Here is a 19937-nt window from a genome sequence, read left to right on the forward strand (position 1 = left end):
TGCTGCACTCTCTGGAAGTGCAAAATCAAACATACAGCTTAAGACAGGATATGAAGGGAATGAAGTGATTTTGAACTGCCTTCAAACTTCCCATGATTCTGCCCTTGTCCTCAAGCTGACAAGGCTTTTGGCTCTGGGATCTGGCTATTCCCTCCCCAATAGAGCAAGACAACCATAATGAACTAGTTACTAGAAGATCCCCAGGTATCTGGCTGAGCAACAGGATCCAAAAAAGGAATGTGATGGGAAAACTGGAAGAAGGGAAGCCAGGATGCAATCTCCTGAAAAATATCTTTCCACAGCTAACCTAGGTACATAAGACAACTACCTAGAGCCTTGAGATACAGAGCAGAACTGCTGTAAACAGAAGTGGTTTCTGCATCACTTTTGTTTCTGAAGGAGGAAAAATTATTTTTCCTTTCAATTTCCTAGACTGCAAGAGGCAGAGGGGATATGACTGACCCCACACAGCCATGTAAAATAGCCATGTAAAATAGACTCTCTCACCCTACACTGAAAACTCTAATATCAGCGCATGGGACACAACTGAGCTGGCAGCTGGTGAGGTCAGATTCAACCCAAGAACCCAGGAGTGACAATTCCCCGTTGCTCCAAGTCTTACAGAGACTTGGGCTCTGTGTTCATTCTTTTTGCCCATCTTCTACTCCTTGCTGTAAGTCCTTCTCAAAGGTTACCTGAAATGTCTCATATTTAGTCTTGGACCAGATGTTTATTTTGTTGGATAGCTTCCAAATAAATCCAGTCAGACATTTTTTAATTAAATAAATGCCCTTTTCAATTTTTCAGCTGCCTTATCATGCTCAAATTACTGAAAATGAGAACTTTTTCAAAGCTTCTATCCGTGACATTTATGTAGCCCTGAATGAGGAGAGTGGGCAAGATGAGTATTCAAACGTCAACCCGGAGAAGACAAACAAACTGAGAATGGATGCAGCTACAGTTCATCCCTGCCTCTATACTTGTGCAAAGTGTCTGGAACGGTCACATTGCAGAATTGCAAAGGAAGGACAGAATCCCTCTCCTGGCTTTTTATTATAAGGCCACTAAAAACTTTTATGAAAACTAAGTCGTCAACAAAAAATGAGGAAGGTAAATAAATCAATAGAGTTCTGCCTCCCAGTTATTACACTCTCAAGACAAGGGCTTTTGGGAGTGTAAAGAAGGGTGTACAGAGCTTTGCAATGTACAAAGCTTGCTCTGGGACATTATTTAATTAACTATTTGAAATTTTAATCATGCAAAGCAAACCACAATGATTTATAATTATGCAAATAGATCATGATGGCTCTAACTTCTCCCTTAAATAGCTTTCTCAGTGATTTGGAAGGATAGGATTAATAATCTCTTGGAAACCAATGGCATCTGGTTTGCCTGCAGAGGCTCTGAGACCTACTTCCTGAAATGAACAATGAAAGAGATAAAGTAGCTCCTGCTTGGAGCAAAATTATTAAGTATATAATTTTGAAACGTTTTTGTGTGCATGTGTGAACTTCAACTATAACATAATTTCTCTTTGTTGCTCTCTGTGCAATGGATATTGCCTTTACCTAAGGAATTTTGATCCAGTTTAAACAAAAAGTACGATGCACAAAACTGTCTCCCTCAAGATATGCCGCAGATTAAAGGGCAAATTCTTTCCCTTACTCAAAACCATAATCAGTGGGTTTTTGTTAGCATAACTAAGAAAGGGTTTCCAATTTATATATCACCATTTACAAGTATTTGGAGAGAAAATCCTAACTCCAACCAAGTCAGCTGGAGTCTTGCTATTGAATTCACTTCAATGGAGCCACTATTTTACACAGACTTGCCTTAAACAGAATTTGTTTCGGTGAGTAATATACCCTCTGTATGTATCTACCTATGACCACAGCTGAGCATATCCTTAACGAAAGTTATACACACGGGAAAAGCAAGATCATTCAGGCATTTTCAAAACCATGTCTTTGTATATCTTTGAAAAATTTGCTGAAGGTTGAAGTACAGAGGTGTCCATATTCTGGTTTTCAAATAGTCCACTGAAATGATTAAACAAGAAAAAAAACTTCTACTTTTAAGAAGCAATACTGTTTATATGGCATACAAGTTACTTTATAATTAAAAAAAGCATCAACAAAAATCTTCTGTGTCTGTACAAGTCTAGCTCACCTGTTACTCATGCAGTGACTGCTCAAAACTTAATTGATGTAAATAACAAATTTATCATATTCACAGATTGAGTCAAATACTGTTCTTGCTATGTGAGAGTCAGTGTAAAATTTCTGTTCATTTGGTGCCTAACTTGAACATGTATAGATCTTCTTCCTCACATGACCCGAGTTTTGTGCAAACATGGCTATTTGCACAATTTATAGAGCTCATAACCAACCAGCAGACAGAGTTATACATCACGTTAGTGGCAGATGGGGAAGGGCTGAAATCCAGGCAACTGATTTCATTAGGAGTTTGGCCACTGACTTCAACAATCCTAAGATTTTATCATGCATCTCCTGGCTGCATATTCAATCTACTTGACCAGAAGCACCATGTGTCACTGACAGACCATTTGTCCATCTACCTATTCAATCAGACTTACATACAAAGCTTGATAAAACAATTGTTGCATGCTTGAATGGTCATCCCTGACTCAAATGGGAAGTCTGCAAAAGAAGCACCTTAAAAATTGCATACACCTCTGCCTCCTCCAAATAGTTTATGAATGTTAATAAATGTTAATAAATGCAAGAGCGCGTGCCATGGCAGAGATAGCCTTATCTCCTCTACATTTTTAATACTGTGATCCAAGTACTGTATGAACTTTGTCAATGTGTTGTGTGAGTTGTTTTTTCAAGACCCAAACAGACAGTTGTCTGTGGAAGGAGAGTCCCCAAGCAGATTTCTCAAGGCGTTTAGCATCATTAACAGGAAACAATGCAGGAGGAGCAGCCAGAGCATGAATGGGTTCTGTGTGAATACTAAGGAAACCCCAAGAACATGTTAACACAATGGAACTCTGATAAGATCATAATAGTGAAGCTCACATATGTGTCTTGTAAAAGGCCCCAATTGCTGTCTATTAGGATAATTGATATAACAGTCAAAATGGATTAGGATAATATATTGGGTAAAGCCATGATTTCTGCTGTATACAGGAACTACCAGTCTGACTGTTTGTTAAGCTCCTGGCAGTTACTCTGAACAGACAGGATGTAGAAATCCTAAATCTTGCCAATTCACTGATCATCTTAAAGGCTCCAAAAGGGAGACTGCCACTACTGGTAAATCATTTTTAATCAAAGCAAAACGACCTCTGTAGACCAGACTCCGTTCTCATTGACACTGATACAGATACACAAGCAATACATTATTTCAAATGTAATTCATCAGTACTATTATTTAAATCATCATAAGTAGTGCCAAAGTCTGACCCTGCAGTTCTGCAGTTCAACAGTTCTCAGGATTGACAGACTGAAAATAGCAGAATAAAGACATACAGATATATAACTGAACTGCCAAAAAAACTCTGAAACTCTGCAATACTTGCAATACTAACAGGCAATACCATTTGAGCTGGTAAGATAAAGAATTAAAATCACATGCAAATAGATTACAGCCATGCTATAAAACACACAAATACGTCTTACGTGTGTGGAGATCTCTCTAGGGTACGATTCAATCCACCTGTTCTCTGCAACTCAGTTGCCTCGTATTTTCCTACTTAACCTTAAAGCCCTCTGAAGACTGAAGTTTAATTAGCTGAACATGCTCAAAATCGTCAGTGGAAGGTAGCAAGCCTTACCTCCCAACTAACATTTCATTGCATTTCAAATTTCAACTGAGAGCTACCCAAAATCCAGCTCCACTCTCTGGCAAAACCTTCAGAGCTCCGTAAGGTCAGGACAGAGCACAGCGCCATTCATAGTGCTCACACCCAACTTGTACATTAGTGTCTCAGAGCGAGAGTGCTCACAGGGGGTCTGTCCATTAGTAAACATGATGAAGATTTAAACCCACACCTCCTATACAAGTGTCCTCATCACCAGCTCCTGTGCTTTCCTGGATGAGAAGCATTCTCCAGCCCTTCTCTTGAAGCTGAAATGCCATGCAGAGAAAAGGCTCCAGAAGAAAAACAAGGAAGAAAAGGGTATCTTTTGAGTATTAGCTCAGGCCCATTCTCAAATTGAGACAGAAGTGGGGTTCCAGGCTATGTTCTCCAATGTCTGCACTTTAGATCAGACAAAAAGCAGCCCTAGGGGGATGTCACCTCAGATCGTTACATGGATGCCTAAAGCACCAGGCCAGGATTCCTCTTGTTTTTTTCTTCTCCCATATGGCTCCACTACTTTTAAATGCATCGCTGAATAGCAGCCCTTGGTCTAAAGAGTTGTCACCCAGACCAGCTCATGGCACATCACTTCTCTTGGCACACAGGTTCAGCCCTGACTGAGCAGTACCTAGGGTGTCTCAGAGCTTCAGTTATTAGGCTATTATACTAACGATGGACTTATAGTCCTTCTCCACGAAGTGTCCATCCTTATGAGATAGCTAAGCAAATTGGTCCTGAGTAGCATGAAGGGAAGCAATGTTTCTGGTTCCCCATACACAGAGTAGTAGATGCATTAATACAATGTAAGCCCAGTGGATCACCTTGTGGAGAGCGGGAAGCACATAAGCTAGGTGAATGGATCCCTCTCTGCAGACACCTATTTCACAGCACTGACTGTACAAAAGACTAAATAAGAACGGGTTTTGTCAGGTAGATTATATAAACTGTCCCCTTCCAGGACAGGCTCCTAAAATCCTAGTGAGACAGCGTGTAGCTTGGGTGGAATGAATTTCCCACAATGTCAGACTATGAAAGAAAAGGGATGAAACCCAGAGATGCCTGTGTTCGGGACACAAACCCACCTTCTTCTCCGGTCTGTCAGCTCAGGGTGTCCAGCGGCTGCCCTTGCGCAGCAGAAAGATTTCCTTCCTAGAAGGACATCACTACAACATCAAAACAACAGAGAAGAAGCCTCCCTGCCTCGCTGTATTGCAAAGAAGGAAATCATAGCCCATCGACAGCCTCCAGTAACAGCAAGGCTGATCAGCATTTTCCGTCCAACCAGAGTCATTCTGAACAGGGAGTAACAGAAGACTGCAAAACAAACAGCGCGCTATGAGCATCATCAGCCTCGACACCACGATTACATGCTCCTCAACATACGGCTTTCTCATTCAGTCTGTCACCTTCCCAGGCCTCGGTGTTTCCCATTTCAGGGTTCCCCCGAAAACTGAAAATATCTGGATTCTCTTGGACCTGAAAAGATCTCTTCCTCTTTTAGCAGCAGTGTCACTACTGCGACTTTAAACCACTAAACTGCATATCCCAATCTGACTAGTTAAACGGTACAGCCTGTGAAGTCACAATTTTCAAGTTTCAGGTTCTTGTCCCTCTATTTTTATTTCATTTGTCATTTTCAGTCTGATTAATATCTTGGATAGGTCTTGGGATAAAAAAACAGGTGCACCTGTAAACGCCATTGTAAACTATGCTCCCTTTGTATTTTAAATTGGTACCTAACACAAAAGTAATTCAAGACAGCAGAGCGAGAATGCATCATGCTAACTAAATCACATATCAATTACATTAACGTTGATACAAAAAATATCTTTTTCCTTGCTTGGAGCTGTGTGCTCTAGAATTAGAGGCCACCTCCTGGTGAGGATATTTTGCAACTGTTTACTGAAAGAAGCCCACTTCCTTGTTGAAAATCTAGCTTCATACCTAAAATGTAACACTGAACTGCAATTTGAAGTGAGGCTTAGTCCCAGGATTAAGGAAGAGGAAATAACAATACTTGCACTTAAAGCATGTAATGACTTTCATTCAAACACCTGAAACCACTCTCCAAATATTAATTATCACAGTACTAGCCTCCCCCCAACCCTTCCAGGAGAGGATCAACCCTGCATTCCTTCAGCATCCACATCACCTGCTTGGGTCTGTAAAGAATGCAGAACGAAGCCAAAAGTATTACTCCCCTTTAATTATTATCATAACTCTTAATTGAGAGGAGTAAATTCACTCACACAGGGACTGACTGCCATTTATAAGATGGCCCTTTTCTATCACTGGCAGAGAAAAAACGTGATATTTTCTTGTAAGGTTACTGCATTACTGGGGCTTGCAGTATAAAGCAGAATTAAATTAAATTACATTAAATAAGCTGAGCAATTAGTCAGAAATTATAAGAAAACCTAGAAAGCTTGACTCCAGATCTTCTGCCCTGGATCACACTTTAACACATGGGTTTTCATTGCCTCTGCACCACTACCTTTCAAGAGGACAGGGAATGGAAATACCATCTCTGGATGAGGTGATCTGGAATGGCCCTGTCCTGCAGCTATGGCTCAGATCGGCTAGTCCTGAAAAGCAGAGTAACCACATTCAAAACATTCAAGAAACTAGGCACTTTGGGTTTGTGACTACATTTGCTGTTTACTGGATCAGTATTGGACTTCCATATGTAATTAAGGTACAAAGATGAGAAAATACCATCAATACGCATCAAATACCTTTCAGGCTTATATTTGGGTTTGGCTCAAAACCCTTCTGGTCCCAAATCTCTCCACTCTATCCTGTATATAGAGAATACATAGACTTTTCTAATATCTTACTCCTACCCCTCATTGCCCACCAGCTAGACATAGGCTAGAGATCCTGAGATACTCACATCTGAGTTTACAGAAACAGGTAAAAAACATATTGGTTTAAGATACAGAATTGAAAAGTGTTTCCCTCCCTCATCCAACCTGTTCGCAAGCAAGCTGTACTGGAGGAGGCTGGCCTTGAGCTGAAGGCACAGGGCAGGCTGCCAGGAAATCCAAGTTCTATTCCTGGCTCTTCTACAGATTTCCTTGGGCAAGGCAATTAACCTTGTGGAGTACATTTTCAATGGAGGTGAGGCCCAGCTTCTCTTTCTGCATTCATAACACCTTCAACGGTGAAAATGGAATTGTAGGAGCAAGAACAAGTGCCTGTACTTTTCACTACCTGATCCATTTTCTCTGTCAGGTAGTTGCATGCACGATTGCTGATAACTGTGCTCACAACGAAACCAAGAATTCAAACGCCGCAGGTGCAAAAATGCCTCCTGATGCTGCCACGACCAGCCTCAGTGCCCAGTTTCCTCGTATGTAAAATGGGCAATGAGGCTTATAAAATCAAATACACAGCCAAACGGAAAACTAATTTTTAAAGTTCTTGAACGCCCATTATCTGAGATCATAGAAAGGAAACAGCTCAGAATTGCAGTTTACCTTTCACTACAGATGCTGTATTTTTACTTTCTGCATTTTTTGCCCATTAAAAGTTCCGCTTTGGACCTCAAACAGAATAAAAGATTTTCCTTTCAGGATTCTCAAATGACAGCTGAAGTCAAAATATTTTTTTAGCTAAACTGGATATCTTTTAATATCCCTTAACAGAGGTGGAACTGAATTAGAGAATGAGTGAAATACCCTTTTGGTAATAAAAATGTGTTTTAGAAAAGAAATATCATGGCTAAATTTTCTGTTGCAGTCTACAGGAAGACCTGCACTTGAAATAAATGGTGCCATATCTACTTATACCAACATGGAACAGGACTCTGAGATTCCAAGGAAGGATACTATTTGCTTAGACAAGCTTCTAGAGAAATGAAGACACAAACCTCTCTGAATGCAGGTGAGAGAGAACACATTTTTAGTGAATTTTTATGCATTTGGTACAAGCACGCAAGATGTTTTTTCCTTTCCCAGAATGTTGAATAGAAAAAAAAGACAAAAAATTGGCAAAAAAAGGGCATTAAGTACCTGTTACTCATAGGAGAAAGTTCAACAATCACTGCTTTTGTAAAAATTTTCAGGTTTTGAGACATGATTTCTTTTACAGATCATCTGAACTGGAAAGTAAATGTATAGGTATAAAGCTTTTAAGGCTTTCAATTCATGTCCTTCATCTACTTCTTAAGTTTAGGAATTTTGAAGGAGAGAGGTCAATAGTCTCTTTTTCGTAATTATAAAAGCCCCTTCAAGCTCTTCAGACAACTGAAATGATGACCCCTCCCAGGTGACAGTCTTGCCCACACAGATGTAAAACATGTTCATGAAAGAAAATATTTTATATTACCATGTTACAAAATAATGTCTACGACCTTCACAAAGAATGTAAGGTAGTTTGGAAGATTAAAATAACAGCAACATGTGCAAATTTTCATTATATGCTTCACACGAAGCAGTAACACCACAGATACTGCAGTCAAAAGTTGGAAAGACATAAAGTAACTGAAATTACATTCTTCCAAGCACAAGAAACTGAATTTTTATCTCTGCTATCTTCTATAATTACATAAATAGCAACTTCCTTTTTCATTCATCATCCAATACATGTGATTTAAGTTTTACCTCAATCACGGTCTGGTCCAAATGGACCATGGAGTAATTCATTCAAACAGATACATGTTCTCATAACAATGGAACCTCCAGCCTAGCTTAGGGATGCACTGGAAACACCACAGCATCAAAGGGGGGAATCTCTCACACACAGCTTTTGCTCTCTAGAAGTCAGATATGTGTCTTATTTTATCATCTAGGTTGTCTTTCCTGATGTCAGAAGATTGCTATCTCCAGATGAGAATTCATCACATCTATAACAAAGCCTTTTTTTAGGGGAGGATGGACCATCTCAGAACACCCTTCTCTCTCAGCCACCTAGCGAAGAAGCCTGCATGACCATAAGCACCGCCTAGACTATGACTTCATATGAGACAAAAATGACTGCACTGAATGAAAAATAAGCAAAATTAGTTAAACAGCTTCACATCACAGAGCATGGCACTACCAGACAGAAATTTCTACTTAGATAATTGTTTGCAAAGACTCATTATGGGCAAGAAATAGCCTCAAAACATTGATGGGTCTTCTGAGGTAACAGGGTTCTCTTTGTATGTATTTCTTCAAAATTCAGAACCTCATTTACAAAATCTTACAAGCGAACGAGCATTAGGAGTCCTTGCCCTCACACAGGCCTTCTGGAACTGCTGGCACAGAAACATCTCGCAAATACCATGTTTAAGGTTTGATATCTCAGCTATGTCAAAACTGCAGTGGGAAATAATCTGGAGAAAAAGTTATTAGAAAAAAGCATTTTTGTAATGATTTTTTTAAATGCGGTTTGGCACTGCTTAAACTGACTTGCAGTATAAAGTGAAATTCTGCCCTCATTAAAAAGGGGAAAACCTGAGCTTCAAAAGTACTATAATGTCTGGCTAATCATGATTGGATCAGATAAAGCTCCTGCTTAAGGAAATTAAGTTCATTTCTGATTATCTTTTATCTTCCACCAACCTGAAATGTGCTATCTAGACTATCTAGCAGAAAACAAAATACTTGAAAGAGAGAGAAGCTTTCTGAACAAGTCACAGTTGTTACTGGGACATCAGTGACGAGATGTGCAAGCAGATGCTTCACATGCACCCTGCACTTGGAAAGTCACTGATTCTCTTCCACTGTTTTAACCATGTGGCTTCCAGAACTACATCTTTCCACCCTTTGAAACATTTCATGGCATGGCATCAGCCATCTCTCCTCCCCACCAAAGTCCTGCTCAAAGCTGTAAAAAGCTCTGGACTGTTCCTTGGGTTTTTTTGAGCAATTCTGCCATGCCATACAGTGAATCTGTGGTTCAGATTAAACAATGTGGAGGTGAAATCAGACAATGCCAAAAAATTCTGTCTAAAGACAAAATGAAAACAATGGAAATATAAAAACCAAATACCCTTCTAAGCATCAACTTCAGAAGTAGGTTTCACGTTTCTCCGTTAAACTGATGCCTGAGAGCACTAGAAGTCTATGAAATTCCCAGGGGTTTTCAATGCAGTTCTTTGGAACAAACAGCAGAATAATTGATGATTCAGTCTCCTGTTCTACTCATAACCCTTCAGTCCCCTCCTTTCAGTCAACTTCTAGACATACACAAATTAACAAAACAAAATAAAATAAAAAAGCTTTGACTGTGAGCTCTTTACAAAGGGTGAAGCCATTAGCAAAACTGTTGCTGATTCCGCAAGCAGCAGCATCAGGTCTCAGGGGCAAAAACCTGGCACTGATGAAGTCAATGACAAACCTTTCACTGACTTCTGGGAATGTGAATCTCCATGGCTATGAATTTGACTTTATGCCTATGCTACATAAAATAATTCTACTAATAGAAACCAGGGTGCTTCATCTGCCTTTTTCAAGCATCAAAGGCTATGTCTACAATACATAGACAATGTGGACCAGCAGGAGAAAAAAGCCTGGTGCTGAGGACAGAAGGTCCACACCACGCACCTTTCAAGAGGTTTCTCTTTCACTCTAGCCTAGTCTTACGGGTTGAATGCCTACCGGACTGCGCTTCTGCAGCACATCTTCCAGTTCTGTTTCATTTGAAAGGAATTCAGCCCATGAGCCCTGGGACTGCTCCACAACGCATACAGTACGCGGGGACCATTAGCAGACGCATTTCCAAAGCACACTCCTGATTTGACCTAACACGCTAATGTAGATGCATCCAAAGAGCTCAGAACATGTTCCTGCATTAAAACCTCTAAAATTAAGGAGTACCAAGGTCATGAAGAGGTTTACCTCCCTCTCGGTTAATAGGACTCACAGCCTTCAATGAGCTTCACACACATGCAGCAACCCACAGTGAAGATGAGTTTTACAGCAGCAGGCACTGTGTTTCTGATTCCAAATATGTTCATTTCCCACCTGCTTGACCTTGTCATCTTCAGGATTTTTATTCAATTGGCTCTCCACATTTAGAAAGCTTTTCTTTGTAGCTTAATATTTTATTTTCAGAAGAGTTTGTCAATCTTTACTGTCTGTTCTACTGACAAGGCTCTTCTTTTCCTTGACAGCTTTGCAAAGTACACATTATTGCATTAAAAAGATCATCAGATGTCTCATATGCTTGTGATAAACTGGCCTCCTTGCCCTCTTCACTTGGGCTCTCCCTCCGCCTTCCCAGTTTTATACTAGTCAAAAAGATTTACTTCTCTTCTAAAAAATAATATATAAATAAATACATTGCGAGTCACAAACATTAAATACTTAATTTGAACCGGCAGAAAGACCAGCTACCGGAATTCTACCGTGGTCTGTTAGCTCGTATGTCTCTGCATGTGCATATTGAAGGAAACAGCAGAAATAATACTTTACAATTTGATGAACAACATATGACACAGAACCTCTAGACTTGCAAAAAAGGGTTACAAACTTAGGAAAATACCTGCCGTATAGAATTCCGCCCTCTCCAAGAAAAAAAACCCTACACACTCCTTACTTTCACTTTTTCACCATCTTTAAGGCTTGATATACAAATAAATTGGATTAAAGAAGAAAATAATCACTAAGGACTTAACTTAAGTTTGGGTGATAAAAAGGGACATTTTCTGAGTACATGTTGGATGTCAAAACAGAAAGGATGATACTGTGCCGTCTGCTTTTAGGCAGAGTCCTCCCTTGATTTCAACTATAAGCTTTGCTTATAGTTGGCACCATAATGGCTTATAATAATTTAACCACATTTCTTTCTGGAGCAAAATGTAACATCACTCTCCATTTCATCATGCACAGAGGAGGAACCCATGAACCTAATTTAAACTGGAAAGAGAGAAGAAAGAGAGGGGAAAAAAGGCACATTTGATTCTCACAGTCTATAGAATTATCTCAATGCAAGCTGCAGATAGGAGCGTTATCTCTGAAAATCACAAGAAGCAATCATATTGTCAGAGTAAGCAAACAAAAAGACTGTGCTTTCAACAGGCACAACAGCAAAGTAATACCAAGTTTGAAAATATGTCTTAGTTTCAAAAAAAATGAGTGAAAGTGTTGTAAGCATCGGTCTCACGATAAAGTAATGCATACGCCTATTAGATAACCAATAATTCCCATTTCTGCAGATCAGATTCTTCACCCAACAAACAGCCCATACTAAACTTAATGCTCCACTGATACCGCCTGTTCTTTCTTCCCCATAAAGAGACAAAAATAAAAGGGCAACATTCTAGCCTAAAAGATGCCACAAGTGTTATATTTAGCCCTTTTCACTGAAAACTCACCTTAGTTTCAGACTATGACTGCTTGAGGGAGAAAATCTTTTTAACATTTCAGACTGCTGCATTTTCCCTTTTCACAGAGCTCTTCAACCGTCCCTATTCAGCTGTCACACATCCCTAATGCAGTGGCGATGGCCTGCCTGTTTAAATTCCGCTCATAAACCAGCTATTTCTGCTGCTTCCCCTGGGATTGCACCCAAGGTGAGGATCAAGCAAGCAACACTCAGCATCCACATGTGCCAGGTTGGAGCTGGACGGGAGGAAGCAGACAGTAACTGATCCATGTTTTACTGCACTCAGCATTTGCCTTCTGCAAACTGCCTTTGAGAAGATCACCAGCACAGGTACGTTTCAATACGCCACCTTTTTCCTAATGCCAATGAGCCTCTTCACGTACCTGAAATCCGCCTGGCTTAAAAACTGCAGGCATAAGCAATACATCTAGTATGTAACCGCCTGTTTTCTCCAAAGAAATATCCTGGGGTACTTTATCACTGGACAACGCTACAGAACTAGTTCTTAATGACTGTTAAAGCCACCTCTCCTGTGCTTAGCTTAGTGGAGAACCTCAGCTGTAGTTTTAAGTACCTTCTGGTGCTGTTTGAGCTTTTGCAAGCACATACTTTTACAGCTGTGTTAACGTCTATGCAAAAGAACTGAACAAAATGAGGGAAAAAATGACGGGACCACAGAGAGGAAAGAGAAGGCAGAGTAAAATAAGGGAGAAAAATTGAGATGGGGAGGGATGGATTTGAAAAAGAAGTTTAAAGAAAAATAATGACCAGATAAAGGGAAAGCAAACTAGAAAAGGGTAATTAGAAATGTTAACTTGTGATGGAGCACACGGCCACACCTTCGTACCTTCTAACACCCAACCATGTTTTCCAAGTGACATCCCCGTCACTTTTCTATTGAAAGCCTGTGCATAGGTGAAAGACGTGCAGAGGAGAGGTGCACAAGACAGACTCTCATTAGCTGTAAACATCAGCGAGAACACAGAACTTCAAGTATCTGAGACAGAAATCTTCCCATGGCCAAAGAATCAAAACACGTGTCTGATAGCTATGTCTACAGACTAAACGGCCAGGGAAAGAGGAAACTTTTAATGAAACATATTACCAGTCACTACAACTATACGAGGCATGAAGATGGCCCAGAATGGAAAAACTAATTTCTAAGTGCAAGTATCCTGCTGCTCATTTTTGCTCTCTCACTGGATTTAAGGAAAATATGCTGTGTTTCCAGGCAATGTAGGACAAAGACGTTTCAGTTTTTAAACTTTATCTTGTGCACACTACATCTGAATGTTATCACCTCTCTTAATCACCTTCTGATGTCTGATAGTGCCCCCTTAACCTTTGTTACTCAATTACTGAACAAGTTATCTCATTGTTACTCTCTTTTGAAGGAAGAGTTGTGCCTCTTTTCATGCTGATAACAGACACATAAATATTCACTCCCAGCAAACATTTAATAGTAAAGTGACTTGAGCAAACTACCAGAGTCTAAAGGTAGGAAGCTGTGGTTAACTTCTCTGCTATCTTAACCCTTTAGTCAATCCACCAGAACAAACAGACACAGAAGATGGATGCTCTTTTTCACAAATGAAGCAGAAATAATTGTTCTCTAAGAGAATGGACTTTATAACATGCTTTATAACACAGCAAATAAATCAAATGATTGGAAGTGAAATACCTACCCATTTTCTGGGCCGGCCTCTGGGTCGCTTTTCACCAGTGGCTTCTGCTTTCTGTAAAGGGAAAAGAAACACAACATATTTTATACTTCAGCATTATTTAACAGCCTCGGTAACTAGGAACTCCTTTCCTGTAACATTATTCATAATTATATCTCTTGGGTGGCACCAAGCCCCCCTCCTGCCCTATGGGTTTTCTGGTGGAATGTATTTATGTTGGTTTTTCTGACATTTCCTAGCCAGTGTGGCCAGGGGATGCCTCCTCGCCTGCGCCCAAGGGCGCCCCCAGCCCTGATCCACACTGTGTCCAGGCCCACACTCACCCAGCTGCTGAGTGCCCGCAGTACAGCCGGGGGTGCCCCGGCCCCGGCCAGCCATGGGGCGTGCAGGCTGTGGATGGGGGTGCAGAGCAGCTTGGGAACCCGAGAACCCCCAAGAACATCAAATCTAGTCTTTCATAGGCTGTCAGAAATTACCTGCAGACACTAGATGAAAAATACAGACTGTTTCAAGCCTGAACAAAGCAGTTTATAGCAGCCACAATTTCTTCTTTTAGTCTCATGATGCTCATACATGAAATGGATTTGGACAGACTATCACCATGAACACCTGTGTGTTCATATCAGGAGATAACATCCCTACTTCATGTGAAGTTTTCCAGGTAAAAACGCATCCTCAAGCTGTAAGCAAACCTTTCACTGGTCCAAAACACACCTTCCCTTTTCAGGTTTAAGGAAACGGCATGGAAGGTGCCCTAGAGGTAACAGCTATATTTATGTATGCCCAGCAGCTGGTCCTGGAGCTCAACGTAAAGGAAATATAGGTTCTCTTAACAGACTCTTCCATTAATTCACTGTGTGACACTGTGAATACTACTACTTATGCGCTACACTAAAAGACTTACAGGCTTTAAAATGAAAATTGCAGGTTATTTTCTCTAGATAGGCTCTGCCTATCCATACGCCTCATCAGGTAAATAATCCTGTCCCACTGAGGGTGATGAGGATTTTGCCACCAGCTTTAGTAAGAGCTGGACTTTTGCTGCATACAAAGTCCCTGAGAATGAAGACTTTTAGTACACATTCAGTAAATGTGCTTCCATATTTCCATGAACTGCTTTTTTTCCAGTTAACTGTATGTGTATTTGATTTGCCCTTAGAAATCAACTGTGTCACTGAATAAATCACTTGCTGGTCAATCTCTGTAACATACACTGTAACCTAATGCTGTGTAAAGCGGATCCCTCTAAAAGAGAACTTGAGCTGAGGAAGTAGTGGAGGAATCTCCGCAAAAAAAACTGCCCTGTGAGTTAAATGCAATTACTTTGAAATAAATATCTCACCAAGAAGAAAGCTGTGAAAAATAAAATTCACACTCCTAAAGGGCAAAATTATCACTCAGACTTGTTAAAAGAGTAAACTCGCTCTTTAATCGTTTATACCAGTGTTACATGTAAGGTGAAACCCTCTTATGAGAATACTTGTTAAAGTGCATTTACTATATACTGTAGCTGTCTATTTCAGAGTTTTGTTTCCTTTTAAAGGGTTCATTTCTTTATACCTTATAACCTGAAGGATGCAAAAAAAGATGTCGTTTAGTTTTGACAAGCAGTAGCCCCCTGCATTTATGTTTATTTCACGAAACTCTGGGCATAAATCTTAAAAGAAAATATTAGTTAAATTTGTTCTTAACAAATCAACACCTGACATGTTATCAAAGCACAAATGCTATTTATTATCTTCTGTATTTTGCCGCATCTGAAGGAAGGACCCTTTTCCAAAACCCTAGGAAAAAAAAAATTAACTTTTTGGAAACAAAAACTACTTTGGTCTCACAATTAAAGTTCCTACAAACCTGACACAAATTGTAAGTTTAACTACAGCGTATAATCTAGTTTGATGGGAAAGAGAACATGAGAGATTTCTTTGAATAACTAATCCTTGCTTCCTGCCATAAACTGTCACGCAGCATGGCCGCTTGCCACGAACAATGCTGCGCTTTACCCCCGAGGAAGGCCCATGTCAGAAGTGGCTAGTGTTCCCGCTGGCTAGTTTGGATATCAGTTTGTCAAGTGCTCGGGGACTTTTCAGATTGAAAGGCACTATATTCCTGCTGTATATGATTTCCACCTCATGTTAGAAGAAAAACATTTCCATAGTTCTTATCAAAACCAAATCTTTCCCAGAGGTGAGCTGAGCAAACAGCGGGGCATGCCAGAGACGATGTTTTGGTACAGAGCGATTCTGTAAGTAAATAGGAAGGTTTCCACAGACTAAACTGCAGAAAACGAAGGACAAGAACCTCCAAAGTGGATGTTTTTATCTCCATTCCAAGGGAGGAGAAAGACAAAACACTTCTGGAACAACCAAAAGGAGTAGTGGCAGTGGCACTTTAATTTAAGCACTTGAAAGGTTTTACTGCATATCAGAGAAGTAATTCAATGTTTCTCTATATAATTTTCAAGTAATTAATAAGGAACACGTAAGTGCCAAAGCATCGCCCTTCCTCTGAAACAGGTATTCGCATAATCAGAAACACGCCGGTCTGTTGGCTCATTGCTCTAATCGAAGCGTTGCCTCTGAAGCAAGGAACAAACCCGGAGAGAGCCCCAAGCCACCCAGAGGTAACACGGACTCTCAGCTGGGCACAAGGCGCACGTGCCTCCAGCCACCCTACACGCAGCAGCTGGTACCTGCTTAGTCAGGAGGGAAGCTGCTGCCTCCATCCTCGAAAGCGCTTTTTGAAACTGAGATGTGTTTGGTCAGCGTTTTCTTAACATTTGGTGCTACGCTATGAGGCGTGATCTTGCTCTATAGAGCCAAGACATGAAATCACCAAACTTAAAGGAGGGTCGGGTATGTTATTAAACACAAGTTTATGATATTTCATGAAAAATCATGAAATTTCTTATAACCAATAATATGAATACATCATTTTTGCTATGTCACATTTTAGGAACAGAACTAGATTTACCCACTTTTAAGTGCATGATCTACGCGGGAAATGGCGGGATTTTTTGTCCCAGGTGGGAAAGACGGCCATTCCAGTCATTGCTGTCAGGAAGAGAGCTAACAGTCCCCAGGCAGATTTGCAATTCACCTAAGCCCTGTACCACAGGGCCATCAAACCCTGCTTCCAAGCAGCTGCTGTCAGCAACCGTAGGACTTGACTGCCCATCATCTCTGCCTTCGTGCTGCATAAATCTGCCGTGCCCAGACAGAAACTGAGGCTGTACTACTGAAAGCCATTAACAAGACAAGACAAGTATAAATAATTGAACGGCTATAAAGTGCTCTTTGGGCATCTATCTATTGTCAAGGAAGATCTCAAATGCAACAGAATCCAAATTTGGAGAACTCTATCCACTTTGCAAAATGATCTGCTGAAGACCTCAAATAAAACATGTCAGAGCTGTAAGACAGGCGAAATATCCGAGAGTTTTCGTGAGGAAGATCACTGCTGCCAAACCGTGTCAAAAGACCGTGCCCGCGACTGTGTCCCTCTCCTAAAAAGAACTTATTTTCTTTAAAAAAAACTCTTAAAAGAAACTTAGGCATCGGCTAGATACAAAAATATCACACTTCCCATGTCCTGTTTTACCGATTTTAATTCTAAACAGGAGTCAGTCTGCTCCCGCTTCTCCCATCTTACTCAAAACGCCTGATTTTTAGGTCTCTTATTTTTTAGGTGCAATAGCCACGCTACTATCACTTGATAAATCTGATCTTGTTTTCTCTTTAAGCCTGTAATGACTGGTGTTGGTGAGAATGAATGAAGCATGGAGAAGCCAAATAGATTTTCAGGAACCAATTCCGGGCAGAGTCCTGGTCACATGTGCCTTTTTTTTTTTTACCTTTGGACTGCTTAACTCAGGGACATGCCTTTCTACATACCAAACTCTGGCCATGTAATGTAGAGACAGTAGTAAGCGTAGTCACACACAGTACCCCAAGTTCTGGTTTTCAGAGGATCTTTCAAGACCTGGAGGTATTTTCAGTGAATTTCACTATATCAATAACTATAACAAAACTCAAAATATTTTAACTGAAGGTGAATTTTACTAAAGAGCATTTACTTTTGGATATTCCTGGGATATCCCTTGACATTTTCTTTTGAGACAAACACATAGTAGCTACTACTTCTTCTTTTTTTAACCTCACAATTGTGTTTCCTTCTTCCAAACAGGAGAGTATTTATGCCTATACAGTATTTTTGTCAAGCCCAACTACAGGAGCTGAACAAAGAAAAGCCCTTGAATGCTTAAGGGAAATGTGATGGGCTGGGAACGCAGCTCAGCCTAACAAATAAAACTCAATCACAGAACACCCAGGAAACTAAAAAGGAACATCCCTACTAGGATCTTCCCGCAAAAGTAGTCGTTCTTTAGAAAAAAAAAAGAAAATCTTTGCTTTTTTGCTAATTTTTTACAAATATTTTAAATGAATAACAGAACGACTTGTTTAAAGACGCAGACTTCAGTAACAGCCCAATTGTGGGGACTCAAGTATAAGGTGATTAAGAGTCTTTTTGTGTCTATCTCTTCTCATCTGCTAACATGTTGCGTTCCTTCTGTTTGTGAAAAATCAAACAATTGAGAAATGGTTTGGTTTTCTATAAAATACAGTTTACCTTTTGTGTTCAGTTTGTAACAAGGTAGGCATGTGTGATATGCAAGGCTCTTAAAAAAATGCGTATTACCTAAAATTAGAGTAATTGCCACATTATTAACTGTCCAATTGGTCTTGCAACATTCTGTATGCATTGTCAAGTTTCACATTGCTAATTTCCTAACAAGCACAGTTTGTTTTCAGATGCCCCAAGGCCAGTTTACTAAGACCAAACACAAGCTCTGAAAGCTAAAAAAAAAAAAAAAAAATCCCATGAACCAAGAAATTTTACATACACAACACAACCATGATTCCAGGGTAAATTGTCCCTCAACTGATTTAAGGGTATTTCCTTTTTGAAGTATAACAAAACAAAGTCCCAGTTCTGGAGTATTTTTAACTCGCTGCCAGTTTGTGCAATACATTTTTAATTGTGATGTGTAATGGTTTGCAAGAGAACACCCAATCAATTAATCATGAGTGCCTTCTCATGGCTGCTCGGTGGGTTCTCCTGGCCGACGTTTATCTTACATGTTGTGAACACTCTAATACATTTCAATGAGCTCCCTTTGAAAAACACAGGCCACACACTATTCTTTAGAAATTCCAGCAATTTCCAGTTGCGTGTATAGTACCCAGGTTCACATGTAGAGGGGCTTCAGCTAAGTAAGCCAGCTCTCTTTCTGAGAGTTGAGACAGGCTGTAGAAAGCCTTAAATAAATACATGTATGCATATGTATATGTAAATATGTTTACCACAAAATCAAACATATAGCTCACTCTTTTAAGAGGTGATACCCTCACCACCAAATGAAGCTTTCTTACAGTGCCAAAACCTTTCCACTCATATTACTGTTAGAAAAACTATCGAAATTAATATTACATAAAAAGATACTTTGAGATGCCTGGTGAGAAGGTGAACCATTTTAGAGAGGGTTAATTATCAATTTGGAAAAAGAGCTAAAATATTTATTTGAAATGTGATCTCAGTAACTTTCTTCTAGTAAGGCTTTATAAGTGTTTTATATTTTAGAGGATTTATCAAACATTTATGTATTTTATCTATAAACCTAGGAACAAATGAGACTTGTAATTACATACCCCTCAAAGATTTTTTTTAATGATAAAAAAGACCTGTGGTCTTTGGTCAATTTTTTATATTACCAACACCCGAAAGGGTTTGCTTTAATTAGAGCAGTAACTTGATGCATTTTGAAAATCAAAACGTTACAATGAAATTGCTCAGTTCGTAAATTAGATTTAAAAAAACAACTATATGCACCAGAATCATCTGGAAAGCTCTTGATTTGATATACCTACATATATATGAATGTTTTTAAGATATTTTCCATTTATACTGATTTTCAAATCACTCATATAAATGAAATAATGTTAATATTTCTTTTAGAAATATCTTTTTAAAACACATTTCTATGAATTACTTAAAATTTAATCTCATTACAAATATTTCTCCTAGGAAAGCCAACACTCCTAAGAGTAATATTTAAA

At 39.7% G+C, this 19937-nt stretch overlaps 1 protein-coding gene across 1 annotated transcript in view; it reads right to left on the bottom strand.

The window, feature by feature from the left end:
* Window positions 1–19937, bottom strand: part of HMGA2 (high mobility group AT-hook 2) — a gene marked incomplete at both ends in the record, with an annotated part of 117856 nt that overhangs the window by 93517 nt on the left and 4402 nt on the right. The window contains one exon of the mRNA XM_082308992.1: window positions 13825–13875. Within this exon, the coding sequence (XP_082165118.1) occupies window positions 13825–13875 (51 nt within the window). The remainder of the gene's footprint in view (window positions 1–13824; window positions 13876–19937) is intronic.

This window comes from Platalea leucorodia (genome assembly GCF_965183815.1).
Source record: "Platalea leucorodia genome assembly, chromosome: 4".
Taxonomy (NCBI): Eukaryota; Metazoa; Chordata; class Aves; order Pelecaniformes; family Threskiornithidae; genus Platalea; species Platalea leucorodia.